This window comes from Diuraphis noxia, unplaced genomic scaffold (genome assembly GCF_037042655.1).
Source record: "Diuraphis noxia isolate RWA-SAM2 unplaced genomic scaffold, SU_Dnox_SAM2 contig0004, whole genome shotgun sequence".
NCBI lineage: Eukaryota > Metazoa > Arthropoda > Insecta > Hemiptera > Aphididae > Diuraphis > Diuraphis noxia.
The window spans coordinates 35,076,766-35,093,147 of record NW_028301714.1 but is presented as its reverse complement, the minus strand read 5'-3'; the positions used below and the strand labels follow the sequence as shown (position 1 = coordinate 35,093,147).

The following is a 16,382-nucleotide window of genomic DNA, read 5'->3' as shown; positions in this document are numbered from 1 at the left end:
AATTAATAGACAAAACTAAAATTGTAAATATATTAAAAAATTCTTAATTGAACATTTAAAATGTCTATAAATAGCTAAAAAATAGCTAAATTATTTTTAAGATTATATCATGTCTCGAAAATGCTAAACAAGTCCTAAACAAAACCAAACCAACATGTTTTTACTGTCAATATATACATTGAAACTTCTATTTAATAAAATGTTTTTGAGAACCTAACCAAATTAAAATCAAATTATATATATATTTCAGAAAATTCTCTATGATACGAATTTTTTTATTGCCTGCAAAACTTCGTATTATAGTATCTTCACTGATAAATATTTGGTGACATCTATCTGGTCAAACATCTTTACGATAGTTAATTAATTTTTAAATGATAAACAAAAAGCAAGATCGATTTTGTTGATTACTTTTTTCGCTTAAATATTCCCATCTTCCATACTTTATTGTTTTCCAGATCATTTTGAAAATTCCTGTGAAATTTTTATTTTTGATACTTTCTAAGTATTAGTTTAATTCAATTTTCCACCAGAAACCACTCTTAAAACTTATGATTGAAGTAAATTGAGTAATTAAAAAGGTGGTGGCCGGTACAAAATGAAGTTATTCGTCACTCTACTCCACCCCAAATATTCATTGAATAAAAGTGCTCCGAATTTTCATGAAGGTATAATTTGATAGAATATTTTTGTCGCTTTCTGGTACCTCAAAAGAGGTTGATTTTTTTACGAAAACTTGAACGAACATTTGTATAAATAAACTTGATGTTCGACTTTAAGGCTTTTAACGTAATATACAAACATTGCACATTTTACCAGTTGCACAATCGAATTACAATACCTACATACTTATACATTTTACAATATACGTTTGCCAGGCGACGCACCCATGCATATACAATATTATTACCAACTATTAAAATATATGATACCTATTATAACGAGATCAATTAGAAATATTTTGACCACAAAATCAATGATATTAATAATAATAAAAGAAATACATTAAATTTAAAAAATATATTAAAATCATATAATAATTACTATGTATATTTTATAACTTATTCATGACGAAGTATTTCCACTTGGAGGACTTTTCACTCAATACTTCTAATCAGTTATTAGTATAATAGGTACCAATACTATCTATCAAGTATCAATTGAGAACTGATGAGCTTATTACTCAATACATGCACATTCCGTGGAAAAGATAGCATAATAAAAAATATGTTATAGTAATAGAGTACTACATGTAGTAAATAGATATTATTAATAAGTGTTTTATTTTTTTCATAAAATTTAAAATGTTTTAGTAATAAGTACTTGATTACCTAATAATTATTAGTATCTGAATGTTTAGTATGTATATGATTAAAAATCATAGTAATTATAAACAGTTCAACAAATTATATATATTTTTTTTTTTAATTGCTCATTATTTACACTGTCAAACATCATTAAAATAATTTGTCAGATGTCAGCTATATATTATGATGATTATATAGATCGATCATCTATAATATAATAACGGCTTTATTATATTTATCGTTCTGATTCAGTTTTATATAAAATTATTAAGAATAATTACATTATTATCGTTATATGAGTTAGTTATTACTTTCAGTAGGTATATAATAGATATGGAAACAATTTTACAAAAGCCATAGGCCCATAGGCATATATATATATATAGTATTATATGATACATTAATACTTTAAGAATTTTAACAATTAAAAATACTTTACAAAATTATTTTTAAGTATCATTTTTAAGAAAATTTATTTTTTTTATAATATGTATTTAAATGTAGATCTACTTATGAAAATTTATCTATTATATATTAAAATATTAATTATTTCAGATTTTAAATAAAAAAATTCAAATCTACATCTAAATATTAACAATAACTTAATATAATAACACATTATTTTAGTTTATAGTTTAAAACTTCATTACAAAAATAAAAATAAAAATTATAGTAAAAACATATCAAAGACGTCTCTAATAATTTAATGTCTTATATTTACGACGAAAATAATTCAATGACAATAATAATATACTTATGAAATATGAATTATAATGTACCTAAATATAAATCGCGATAGCTACCTATATAATTTTATCAACAGTTTCAATAATACAATTATATTCAATCTTATATATAAAAAAAAAAAATGTTTTATCCAAATTAATAACTTTCCATTGTATCAATATATATTATATTATATAATTACTGTATAAATAAGTACAGTATACAGTACTGTATAATAATTAATAGAACAATCTTAACTATAAAGCTGCACGTAAAAATTATATTTATCTTAAATATTTTAAGAAAATAAGAATAATATACTCATGTTTTATTTAATATCTTAGTTCATGATTATGGTATAGGTTTTGTGTCAGCGTTGAACGCGTAGGTACAGATTATCATTTTATCTATTTGCGGCTCTATAGTAAAATAAAATTGTAGTTATTTTCTCTGGAAAATTCTAAAAAAATGTTTACAACTCTACTATGATTAGTGAGTACTAATAGTTTTTACTTGGTAAAAATAACTAATAAATAAATACATTCACTATTTAGATAAATCACTGATATGTGTTTATACATGTCAACATGTCCAATAATGACTACCTATATATTTTAGTTTTTAACATTGTTATCACAATCGTTTTGTAGGCATATTATATTATAAAACACTACAGTAGAGAATAAAAATAACAGTTTCCTGAAATAATTACGTATATGTATACCTACCTACATTTGGTCGTCACACATACACTTTTATAGCCATACAATAACACGGCATAATAGCTTTATTATGGCATTGGGATAAATGTACCTTTTTTGAGAATACGTCAAAGAAAATCAATTTAAAATATTTTGAGTAAATCACAATATATTAATAGACGACGTAATATCATTAATGGTCAATGGTCAAATTATGAATTTCAGAAATGTCCAAAGACGTTTTTTCCAAAATTATTATTTCAGTTTTGAATATTATAATATTAGTTATTTATATAATAAATTTTATAATTGTTGCATTGTCTCTGTCTGTTTTCCGTATCGTTGTTTCAATCTCAAAATTTTTTGCCAAACCTTTCTCAGTTTCCAAACATTCCGTCGTATTATGTTTGTTAATGAAATTAATCCCAACTAAATATAATAGCCAACACAAGAACTCCTCGGGGGCCGAGCTAAGGCCATTGTGCTTGTCGTACCATCAGTGTTATTATAGGCTGCAGTGTTGTTCCAGTGACGCAAACAATATAATATGATACAATGCGGTTTCCATATTATATGGAACGTGCTTTTATTGAATTTTATGACAAGTTATCCATCTCATACGAATCATACTCGTACCACGTGGTTTCCTAAATAATAATAGCCTCCGAGATGGAACCGAGACTTGATGAGACACATATATGTATAATATGATATACCTACCTAATGTGTATAAGTATAGGTAGGTGTATGATAGTGTAAAATAAATAACTATTTTTTTTTTTTTAATTTAAATTTAAATTACATTTTTTTAAAGCAACTATATATACGAGAGTGTGAATGCAAATATGAGAATAATTGTGATTTCGTGAAGTTAAACCACCACTACGAAGTCAGTGCCAAAATATAAACCAACGTATAAAATATAAATACAAATTACAAATATATTGTAAACCTATATAATTACATATAACCACGATAGAGAATAAGAAAACTTCTTAACTAGTTATATTCATGTTCATCGTTGTCTTTCATCAAAGTCACTTTGCCTTTTAAACCTTACAGTCCCAATTAAAATATGATACTTCCTATATTGATATTGTACATTTTCTCCGGTAAAAGCGTTGTGCTTTTGTCTAAAACCATTTTAATTAATACATTAAAAAGGAACTATAAAACAACAAATGCTATTTTTATTTCATACCAATTACTTAACTAATTACTAAGTATACTTGTGTGTCTAATTTAGAGCTACCTTTGTATTTCACAATTCACGAAGTTTACATACATAATACACCTATCTACACCCATCTACGTATTATTATTGATCTCGTGCGCCATCACGTCATCTAGTATTATGTTGTGTGGAAAGTGAGTACATTGCCTACATGGAGTAAAATTTTCAAGTGTAATTAATGAGTGGAAAAATAATTAACATGAAAACATTAAGCTATTTGTTAAGTAGATTTGAAAATGAGTAGGGCTAAGTGATGAAAACTTGTTGGGTATACAATAAACACAATATGTCTACTGTCATACAAACTGTCCATAAAGGGTAACCTGAAACGAATATAATATGTTTTTTTATATAAAAGGGGTAAAATTCAATTATATTATTACTCTATAAATTTAAAACTCTATAACGGCCTTATAGGATACCCACCCTTTAGTCTACAACCATGAATATTATTACTTATTAGAGAATTTTTTTATCAATTTCTCTAATTTACATGGCTACAATGGTTTTGAAATATTTTTATACTTTTTTATTATATTAAATTACTACATAGTTGTGTATATAAAATAAAGAGTATATCAGTGTGTGTGTGACCACGATATTGTCAAACTTGAATTGATCGCAAGATAGATTTCAACAATATAACGAAGAAAAGGTCATTATCATGATAATCTTTTAAATTTAAAAATTTCCAAAATGGGTCAAACCTTGAAAAGTTCGGAGCAATTGAATTGGCTTCTCAATACAGGTAGTCAATATTTTACCCTTACTAAGTACCTTTGAATTGGCTCCCAAGAATTTACTGTTGAATTCGCTCCCTACCATTTTTTTTTCAAAAATTTATTGATTGCCAATATGTTAATAATTTAAAGTACGTATAATTCGTAATTCGTTACACAAAATTATATTAAAAAATTTAAAAAACAGAAAATATTTTACCGAAGTGCGTCATTATAAAATTTATACATAAAAATCAATAAGTTAAACAAAAATATTATATTAGACTATTTTTCTATACTTATAATAATTTTTGTACCAGATTGAGTACTATATAATATATATAAAAAGTTGAATATATTTGGATTTTACATCGTAAAAGTAAACGCCTATAATATGAGAATCCCTGGTTAAAAAATAATATTTAACAATTTAAGGAGCCAATTTAAATATACATTTTTCAGGAGCCAATTCAAGGATCGAAATTTATATTTACCCAAAATTGGGAGCCAATTCAATGGTAGCCGAAAAGTTTTGGGATCTATATTTTGTTATGTATTATAAAGTATAGTAGATAGTTATTTTGTTTTTGTTGTATTATTTCAGAAAATTATGAAAATTTATAATTGTAATATTTGCAACACATATTTATATTACAAAGGTAAATTCTTAAAGAGAAAAGACATTTAAATGCTTTGAAAATACTAAAGTAGTGAATTAATAATGTCAATACAATAATTATTATTGTTACATATTCTTATGGTTTATATGAACAGTACAAATAAAAATAGTACAGGTACATAGTACATATAGAATCTTTACGATCTTTATGGTACCTTTATATCATTCAAAAGTCAAAATCAATTATAATTCAAAGAATAAATATTAAATAAAATCAAGAATGGCGTGTTGGCAACAAATATAAAAATAATATAAATGAGAGTGGTATATTGGTATAATGGTATATACAATGTAATATAGTGGTTTTGTATTTGTATCGTTATAGAATTATTGGATTAAAAGTAATAAAGCTCTAGTTTATAGATATTTGCATGTTTTTCTGAGTGATTTATATGATCGAAATCACATTATTCGTTTCATGACGTCGCGTTATCATTAAAAATACCTACTATTTCCTTATAACGCATATCATATATACATAAATAGATAGATACCTAATATATCTAAGTCTGCAGTGGTTCTGAACTGAATTTTTTAGGAGTGGAAATGAAAAATAACTATAATATAAATATACATCCAACACTACACGTCTACACGTAAGTCAACCAGCTAAGCCGTGTTCGCCCCACCCTGTTTTCACAAATTATATTACCTATTTACTAGTTACTACATATTATAATGGATTAAATTAAACTGTATTAGCATAGTAATTGTTTATAATACAATTATTAATAAACAAACATAAATAGGTACACCATGATACTATGGTTTTTATATTTTTAGTGCCTACCTTCTGCAGTTAGTAAAAATATTAACAATTAGATAAAAACACAAAAAAACCATTACAAATTACAAATTCTTTTAGATTCTGAACGAAGTGATGAATGATTTTACAATGATGTGTGTGTTTTGTTTTTTTGTTTTTGTGTCTGTGTACAGCATAACTAGTCGAAATAATGCTTCAATTTCAAAACTTTGGGGGTGGTTTCCGATGGAAAAGTGAATATCCTTGGTGCATTATAGAGATCAAAAGTAAACATTTTCCAACAGCTTACAAAAAAATCGAGGAAAACAAAAAAAAGTGACAGAAAAACGGGATTTTTAGGCAAAACCAGTTTTCGACCAAATCGGTTTTTTTTATATGGGTTTAATTCAAAAACCAATCACTGTAAATACTTGAAATTTTCACCAAATGTTTATGTAAGTGTTATCTATATACAGTTTAATTTTCAAAGATGTTTGCCTTTTTTTGAGTTATTTATAGACCATTTAGCCAAAATAAATTAAAAATTCTTGACACAATTTTTTTTTATAAGCGTTTATAGTTCAAATTTTTACGAAATCTGTCGAAAACGCGAAAATTTGCAAGTAATTTTGAAGTTGAAAAATCATAAAATTTTTTGTGTTTATAACTAAGGATTAAAAATACAACACTAAGTTTTCGATAAGTTTTCCTTCAAGTAGCTATAGAGAAAACTCGAAGCATCATTATAGGAAAAATTTTAAGTGCGTTTGAATTTTAAATTTTTACAAAATAGCGTAACGATAACGAATAATCCTCAAACGATTTTAAATAATTGATATTTGAAAATTTTACCAGTTATTTAGATTGGCATTTTCTTTACATGATTTAATTTTCAATATATTTTGATTTTGACTTTTTTAAAGATATTTATAGACAACTGAAATTTTCAAATTTTTTTGAAGTGTTGATAAAATTTTTTTGGCCCAATCAAAATACTCGAAAATTTAATACAAAGTTCCTCGTAAGTTATTCTTATAGGTAGTGATAGAAAAATTATAAGAATATATAGGCACAATTTTTTTTATTAGCATTTTAAGTTCAAATATTAACAACAGTTCGTCAAAACCATGAATATTTGCGAATTATTTTGTAGTTCAAAATTCATAAAATTGTTTGTATTTATATCTAAGGTTAAAAAATTAAATATTAAGTTTTCCATAAATTTTGCTTCAAATAGCTATAGAGAAAATTTGAAACGTCATTATAGGAAAAATGTTTTGAGCGTTTGAATTTTAAATTTTTATGAAATCGCGTAACGATAACGATTTATCCTCAAACCAGGTATATGCATATTTATGATAATATAAGGTATTATGAATTATGATAATTATATGCAATGTAATTGAAAAATAAAATATTTGTTTCAAAATAGAATATATGACAATATTTAAATATAATATATTATCCTAGACTGGCAAATCATCTCCGTTCAGAATCGTTTTTCGTATACAATGATCTATCATAATGATACCTATCTAACTTACCCTAGTCAGAGGTCCACCCCACCACCTAATGTACAGCAGAGCGACATCCACTAACCTGCTTTTTTTTTGTATAGGATAGTTATAGATCTATATCGTTTAGTAAAGTTAATATTTTTTTCAAAAAAATTATGTTCAGAGCACTTATATCAAAAATGCAATTTCTCAAAATCTGATTTTTGGAAGTTTTAAATATACTTTTAAACCATATTTTCAAATTTTATTGATTATTATTTCATTTATGGCGAGCTAATTTGTTGATAATTTTACAAAAAACAATTTGACCAAATATTAATTAGTACATTCCTACCTAAATATAATCGTATACAGTAGACAGTACGGTAGGTTTGGTTCTAGCGATTGATTTTTTTTTTTGTTTTTCTTTTTTGGGAGGAGGAGGGAATAAACATTAACAATTATTTCTTTTGTTTTTGTATTTAATGATAAGTAGATACTCGCATAGCTTGTAAAAATATGTGTACCTACCTATTAGTAGGTACATACACAAATTATTAACTTTAGACTTTAGAGCATCTATATGTTGTATTATACTATAATTATACATACATAATATTTAAAAACAAACATTATTAACAGTGAAACTGTTAACTAGGTTAAGTAAACATGTATGTAATAAGTAACGATACTTAGTATTAAGTCTTAGTAAGTAAGTTTTTAGCACATGTAGCAAAATAGAAACAAGTTAAACAATAATACATATTAAAAAAGGAATAGTACTAATAGAAAAACGGCGGTCCTTTAGTGGTGATCGCTTGATGCAATCACTGTGACACTGTTGGAAAACATTTTTAATAAAGTGTTATACATTTTTAATTAAATAGTATACACCAGAAGCTGAATTGTAGTCAGAGTTTGGTGATCGTGAAAATCGATTGCCAATAGGCGCTTGTGTGTAATAAGATAATATTATAATATTATCAAAAGTTGAATTTACTATAATCAGTTGGTGTTGATTGTGTGACTCGATTACCACTAGCCACCAAAGTCAGGTGACAGGGAGTGATGACCGTGTAACTCGGTTGCCACTGGATGCCAGTGTTTAAATAAAGTGTTCTTAATTTATCTTTTGTTCAATTTTTGAGTACGTCTATGATCGGTGTATACGACTACATTTTATTTTTTAACATACATACGAGTGTTTTTATTTTAAAAGTAATAAATATACAGATTATTCAAAATAATGCAAAAGTCAAAAAATCAAAAAATCTTAAAATATGAACAACTAAAAATTACAAAATAAAACCTAATTTTTGAAATTTCTTTAACGAATCGATATTAATTAATTCACATAAACAGAAATGTCCCTATTAATATGCAAGCTAGACCAAAACGTGACTTAAAAATGATAAGTGTCTAGTTTCCATGATGAATAAAAACATTTGGACCACGAAAGTCGAAAATTAATTTTCAGATATGGATTTGTGTACACTTAACCAGATTTTAAGCCACCTTAATATTTAAAAGGACCTTTCCGTAGTAAAATGATTAGCAGCCACAAGCATTGAAACGATATCACTCTGAACACGACAGTCACCAAACATAATAATGATAATAAATCGACCAAATTAGAATAAAAAATAATAAAAAGCAAATTAAAAAAAAAAAAAATAGAATTAAAAAACCTACAACCTACGTAGAAAGGTAATACACGGAAATATAAGATACGAGAATTTGCAATAAAACAATCTTGAATATACTAATATAATATATCTTTGATCTTTCCAACAAAAGTGTTAAGTGTATGTTAAATTAAATTAAATCTTATAGTATATTATATAATATATATTTTGTATTGTATAGTATATACTCACCTTTTGTTTTATTTACTTACTTTATTTTGGGAGGGGAGGGGACGCGGCTCCTTAAAGCCACTACTGACCGCAAATGGGTCATATATATTTTATCAATTGTGTTGTACCTACTACACGAAATACCCATTTAAAATTCAAATCACTTGGAGATATTGTGTTGTTTGCAAGGAGTTTTGTATAGGCAATATTAATAAATTGTGTAGCAATAGTAGTGTGTACGGTAAAAAATACGAGGTAATAAATAATCATTAGTGTGAAGTAACGTACAGAATTATTCTGTGTTTATAGTATAAGAATTACTACTATACCTAACTATAATTTCTTTTGGCTTATACTAGTTATACTATATAGTTATATCAACTATGGTTGTATTATGATGACCGAGAGGATACCTAATTGTTCTTTCATGCATACGTTAGTATTTTGACATACAGGGTGTCCCACAGAGATCTGACAAATGAAATAACTTTTGTTCTAATCAATATTTAAAAAAAATTTCTTTTAAATATAATTCATAGACACTTGCGCTACATTTTTAGAATACATTTTTTATTTTTTAATACTGAAAATAAAAAACTTAAAAATTGATAAAAATTTTTTTCGAAATATTCAATATAGCCAATTTGTAAATCTGATTATTAGAAAAATGTAAATGGTAAAAACACTTATTTAAGTCAAATGGCTGATTTTTTACAATTTTTTTAAATATCAAAATTTTCGTTAAGTAAATTGTAGTTCATTATAGTAATTTATAGTTTATACATCATATATTATTAAAATAAATGCAATAAAAAATATAATTATATTTTAACATGCACCTATTTAAAAATTTTCTTATAAAATATTTTTAAAAAACTCTATATTATTTGAAATTAAAATGTTTCTAACATAAACTAGATCGTAATTTACTTAACGAAAATATTGATATTTAAAATATTTTTTAAAAATCATCCATTTGACTTAATTGTTTTTACCATATGAATTTTTCTAAAAATCAGATTTACAAATTGACTATATTGAATATTTCGAAAATTTTTTTTATCAATTTTTAAGTTTTTTATTTTAAGTATTAAAAAATAAAAAATGTATTCTAAAAATGTAGCGCAAGTGTCTATGGATTATATTTAAAAGAAATTTTAAAAAAATATTGATTAGAACAAAAGTTATTTCATTTGTCAGAATGTCAGATCTCTTTGGGACTCCCTGTATATTTTTATTTTGAACAATCTGGTATCCAAAATGTTGTACAATAAACTTAAATAGTTAAATGTTGTAAAAGGTTACAGCCGGAAGTAAGACTGTTAGAAGAGAACACACTAGCAACTCTCCTGGAATTCGTAAATTATTTCACTGCAAAATTGATTAAATGACGTGATTTAAATATTGAAAACAATTTTGAATTTAAATATTTACTTTGGATCTTATGAACAAATTTTTTGATTTTATTTAACTGAAGAAGCATAATGTACAGTTGAATATACATATGCTAAACATACATAGATCTACAACTTTTAAATTTTTAAATTCAAGTTTTAAAATTTATACCCAAATTTGTTTTCAAAAAATACCATTTAGTTAAATAGAACAAGTACCTAAGTTGGAATTAAAATACGTATTTTTAACATGAAAAGGCCGTTATCAAACCCATGATACATAAAATTTCTAATTAATAGATTTAATTTTTAAACTCTTCCACTTCTACAAAATTTAACAGGAAAAAATATAAAAAATATAAAAACACTAATAACCAATAAGTTCTTTCAAATCAATAACATTGAAATTGAATTTTAAGATAAAAAATAGTATACTTTTACAAAAAATCTTGAGATCTCATGCTGTAGTCAGATAAATAATTTTCAGTATACCGTGATGGAGCTGGAGTGGTGCAGTGGCCCACGCAGTTGATTGCGACTCACACAGTCATCGAGCAAAGTGCAAAAAAATTGCGTGGTTTTTCGCGATCACCAATTTATGCTGTCATCCAATTTCCAACTAAGTCCCACTCCACTGGGAATAAAAACCGCACATGTCTCCTCTTGGAGAAGGGGGATAGAGTATATTATGTATATAGATAAATAGATCACATGATCTCCCTACTACCTACATGTGATATACAAATACCTTAAGGTCGTTTTAATGAACGATTACAAAGAAAAAAAATAACTAGACCATGACCATACTTTCATGCTAAACTTGGATATATTTTCAAGTGGATAAGGCTGAAATCGGGCATTTTAATAATTCATAGAAAACTAATTTAACATTAAAAACATATCAAAACCTTCTTAATTTTTAAGAAATCTTATTTTTCTTAATATAAATAAGAATTGCAAAATGTAATTTAAAAAAAAAAATTGATATGAACGCATATCAATCAATTTTCTATTCTTATTGGGCGTAAAAACCAGAACAAAACACAAAATTACTATTAAAAATGTGAACATTATTTTACTATCCTTATAATAAATGAAAACATTTTTGTAAAAAAAAACTAAAAATAATTTTATCCGTGTTAAAATGGTAGGTACCATGACATGTTAAATATCTTTTTCAGAAATTCAAATATTGTGTATTTAATAATTATGAATAATAGAGAAAATTTATCTAATATCAAACTACAAGGTAAGAACCATTATCTGTGCTTTCTCGTGTTTTTTTTTATAATATTTAAATTTTTCAAACAAGTGTTGGACGTTTTCAAATTTTAAGAACCCCTATAAAGAATAGTAATTTTAAATGGATTAAATTCTTAACTTCAAATTTGATAGTAGCTCAACTCAATAATTCAGTTAAATACACAATATTAGAAGTGCTGAGCAAAAATTTGCCATAACGTCTAAAGTTATTATAATCTAATAAAAACAAAAGTTATTTCAAAATAATCTACTATAATTTTTACTCAAAATAAATACAAATTTTAATTATATTTCTCTGTTATTAGTTCAGTCCCATTAACGATAGTTTTAATAATAATGGAGATTACATAAATATTAAATATAGAAATAAATTATTGAAAGACATAAGCTAAAAAGCATTTGATACTACGTTCATTTTTTTTTATAAAAGTATAATAATTTTAAAATGATTGTAAAAAGTCTGCTTTAAAAATGTTTAAATGTGTTTCAATAAGAAGAGGAACCGAGGCAATTTAAACATTTTCAAAACAAAATTTAAATTGTTTTGATATTTGTAGGGTTTATTATAATGAATTTTGATCATAATAATAATAAGAACATATTTTTGAAATTTGTAAAAATGTGATATTTATTTTATTATGTTTTGCTGAACTAGTATAGCACGCAAGAGAAAATAAATTATAATATTTATGCAGTTTTTGCTCTGATAGCTGCACGTTTTCCAGTTACGGCCTGTAAACAAAATTAAAATGATACAATGAATATCAAACATATGGTATAATTAAAAAAAATTATCTAAAAAGTTAGTGGGTCTATTTGTTTAAATATAAAATTTAAAACTTTAAGGTATTCATTTAGTGTATGACGTAATTTTATGAAAAATGAGATAAAAATTAATTAATTCCTCCAATTATCTAAATAAAGGTTTTACTGGGAGCATTCTTCTAGTGAATGAATGAAAATCATACCAGATGAAAGATATTGGCTATATTTATGTAACTGTCAATAATTCAAATAATTTTGTTTATCCCATAAATGAACCTAATACAGAAACAATTGAATTGTTGTGGTCAATACCTATTAAAATTATGAAAATGCACATAACTAATTGAAATTTAATTATTTGACATCAAACTGTATATTGGAACTGTTAAATTAATTAAAAATACATAACTGCTGAATCATAAATTCTAACAATTGATTCAAATGTTTTTTAAAAGATATATAAAACAGTCTATGCTTTAAATACTATTTATTATGTAACATAATTTTGAATACATTTGAATTAAATATTTTTTTACCTATATATTTGTTAATAAATTGAAAAAAATAAATTAAGTTTAATATCTGTACTTAATGAAACAGGTTTAAGTATTTGACCATAAACTTCCAAGTAAGATTCACTAGAAGAAAAAAAAATAAAAATAATATGCATATTTCTTACCTGGAAACCAGATTTAATACTGGCAACAGAACATCGTGAACCACAAGTTTCACACTGCAAGAAGAACAAACGAGTGTCTTTCTGCAAGATGGTTTCAGGTGAACGACATGTATGACAGGTAACATATTCTTTTATATATCTCCTGAGTACGTTTTCAATTTGTTTTTGCTGAAAACGACCTTTGATTATAAGCTGGCTATTACCGTCCACTGAACCACTGGTACCTAATTCAGCTAACAAGAAATCTAACAAATGCTTCGGCTGACGATGTAAACTAAACAATAAACAAATTATTAAAAACATATTATTTTAAAATCAAACGCTTAAAAAATATTCTTACGTTTTGCATATTTCTGTAAAGTTTGCAAAAGATGTTTTTTTGGTACCTATCCGAACTACTTGAGGAGGGCGCATAACAAATTTTTGTTTTTTACCCGCAACCATATCTGGATTTTTTTCTCTCATTATCTCAAATACTCTAGTTAAAAGTTCATCATACGTGTAATCACGATCGGAACCAAACCACGTATGACTTTCACCATCAGTTGCTGGAAAAAAAATATATTGTTGAATTAAATAACAGAAAATGTATTGGTAATAAATTCATGTATTATATTATATTATTATTGATTGATTTTGTAAAATAATTAACAACCTACAACATAAAACTTAACAAATTTGAAAATGATGTCAGTCAACATTATAAATACATGAATGAAAATTTGATTAAATTACTATTGTTATTCATTAACCTTATAGGTTTTTGAGCCCAATCGGTCTTAAAAGGTTTATTAAATTAAGTGTAGAGTATACCCACCTAACTTTTAGTTTATTAAACTATTACATATTTATTATGCATATCCTAATTTTAGGATATTGATTTATAATATATCTACTGTTTCCGAAAACAGAGCAAATTTGGCTGAATAAATAATAATAGGTAATTGTTTCAGATTAAATAAAATCTCTACACAATAACTTTAACCTTATCAAAACCCTTACCAGACTCAAAACTCCACTGGCCATCGTTAAAGCATGTAAATTTGAATAAAATTATATAAAGGATTGTCAACCTTATTAAATGAAAAAAAAGAACACTTACTGTCATCAAATTTGTCACCTTTCTTATCCATTTCTTCAGCAACTAATTCATCTATATCCTTCTTCTTTTTCTTTTTCTTTTTTGTTTTTGAAAAGTCCATATTTAAATCAAAATCATCCTGCAATAAAAACAATTAAAAACAAATAAAACATTTATGAAGAGAAAAAGAAAAACTTACATCCATAGCCTCTCCTTGGCCATCACCATTTTCCATTGCTGATGATGTATCAGGTAATGCACTCTCTAAATCATCTAAATTTATTGTGACCTTTTTCTTCTTTTTCTTTTTCTTACCAAAGTTGTCAAGATCCAGGTTTCCATCTAAAAAATATGAATTACATCAACCTTTTTAAATGTATAAATAACATTAATAAGTCAGTACAGTAACGTACCTATAATAAATGTACAAATGAAATTTGATACAATATTGATATTTATCATGTTGATTCAAGTAAAAGATTTATTAGATTAATTACAAGTCATTTAAATGAAGTGTATATGAAAAAAAAAAAATTTATATTATCTTATGGTTCAACTATATTTTCACACATAAAAATTAAAAGTTTCAATTTTTCATTAAAAAATAAATACGAACATAAAAATGATAATAGTTCTCAATAATAAATAGTAATTACCATCAAATTCATCAGGGTCTGGCACAGGTTCCTGGTTTTCTTTATCTAATGTTTGTTCATTAATACCATCAACACCAGCTTCAGAAGCTAAAGCACTGTCCAAGTCGAACTTCTTCTTTTTCTTCTTCTTCTTGATGGAAGGATCAAACAACTAAAAATAAACAAAAATATTTTACTTAAAGAGAGTTAATGTAATAAATTTAAATGATAATCAAATAATTATAGTGATATAATAATACACACAATATAGGAACATATTACTCCAGTTAGAAGTAGAATTTCTCAATTACATTCTAATTGTAAGTAATAAACACTACTTCAGGGGTGGTTCATTAAAACAACAATTAGACAAAACTATTTTCCAAAACCATACTTTTAAAATATTTGTAAATACAAATGTAGGAAACAAATTTTGATATTAACCCAAACTCTAAAAATTTTTTTTTTTAATTACGATTATGGAGACAAGAATGAATAATATCTTTAAATTGTATTAAATGAAAATAATAACACTCTTGGGGTAATTCATAATATTTAGATAGTTTAGATTTTTGACCAATGATTAAATTATTGACAACATATAACATAGAGAATAACAAATTATAAATAAAAAACATTACTATGGTACACTTTATCATACTCACAGCTTCTTCTTCAGTCATATTAAATGTTAAATATTCTTTACTTCTATATTAATACCTATTTAATATTTAATATAATATATTAAATTATGACTCGTAAAATATCGGACGAGTTGAAGAAAATAATGTGGCACATAAATACTGGTGTAGAGATGTGTGTGGAAAAATGTTGCATCAGCCCTAACTAGCCAATGTGACCAATGGAAGGAAATCATACGATATGTTTTATCGATACAACTTTTGAGCTACTGATAAAAAAATATCCATATAAATTATTGACTGAAATTATTTCAACGCAAATTATTTGAATGATAATTAATGAAGTTTAAAGGTGAAAAAAATTTAATTGAAACTTAAATGTTATTATAAGTTCTACAATATTAACAATATTTAAATACAACGGGATTACATTGTTACTGTAATGGCGATACTGTGCAGTT

At 25.2% G+C, this 16,382-nt stretch overlaps 1 protein-coding gene across 1 annotated transcript; it reads right to left on the bottom strand.

The window, feature by feature from the left end:
* Positions 1-12,721: 12,721 nt before the first annotated feature.
* Positions 12,722-16,104, bottom strand: eIF2beta (eukaryotic translation initiation factor 2 subunit beta). Its single transcript, XM_015513962.2, has 7 exons — positions 15,946-16,104; positions 15,302-15,452; positions 14,845-14,987; positions 14,667-14,784; positions 13,905-14,112; positions 13,565-13,838; positions 12,722-12,852 (listed from the first exon to the last, which is right to left on the bottom strand). The coding sequence occupies exons 1-7, from the start codon at positions 15,961-15,963 to the stop codon at positions 12,808-12,810; spliced, it is 957 nt and encodes a 318-aa protein (XP_015369448.1). The 5' UTR covers positions 15,964-16,104; the 3' UTR covers positions 12,722-12,807.
* Positions 16,105-16,382: the final 278 nt, after the last annotated feature.

Excerpts from the sequence above, each read along its gene's own strand:
- eIF2beta (XM_015513962.2), bottom strand. Across the intron at positions 14,785-14,844 it reads GCCAAGGAGAGGCTATGGAT|GATGATTTTGATTTAAATAT; the intron begins GTAAGTTTTTCT and ends TTTTTATTGCAG. Across the intron at positions 12,853-13,564 it reads GTATTAAATCTGGTTTCCAG|GCCGTAACTGGAAAACGTGC; the intron begins GTAAGAAATATG and ends TTTTGTTTACAG.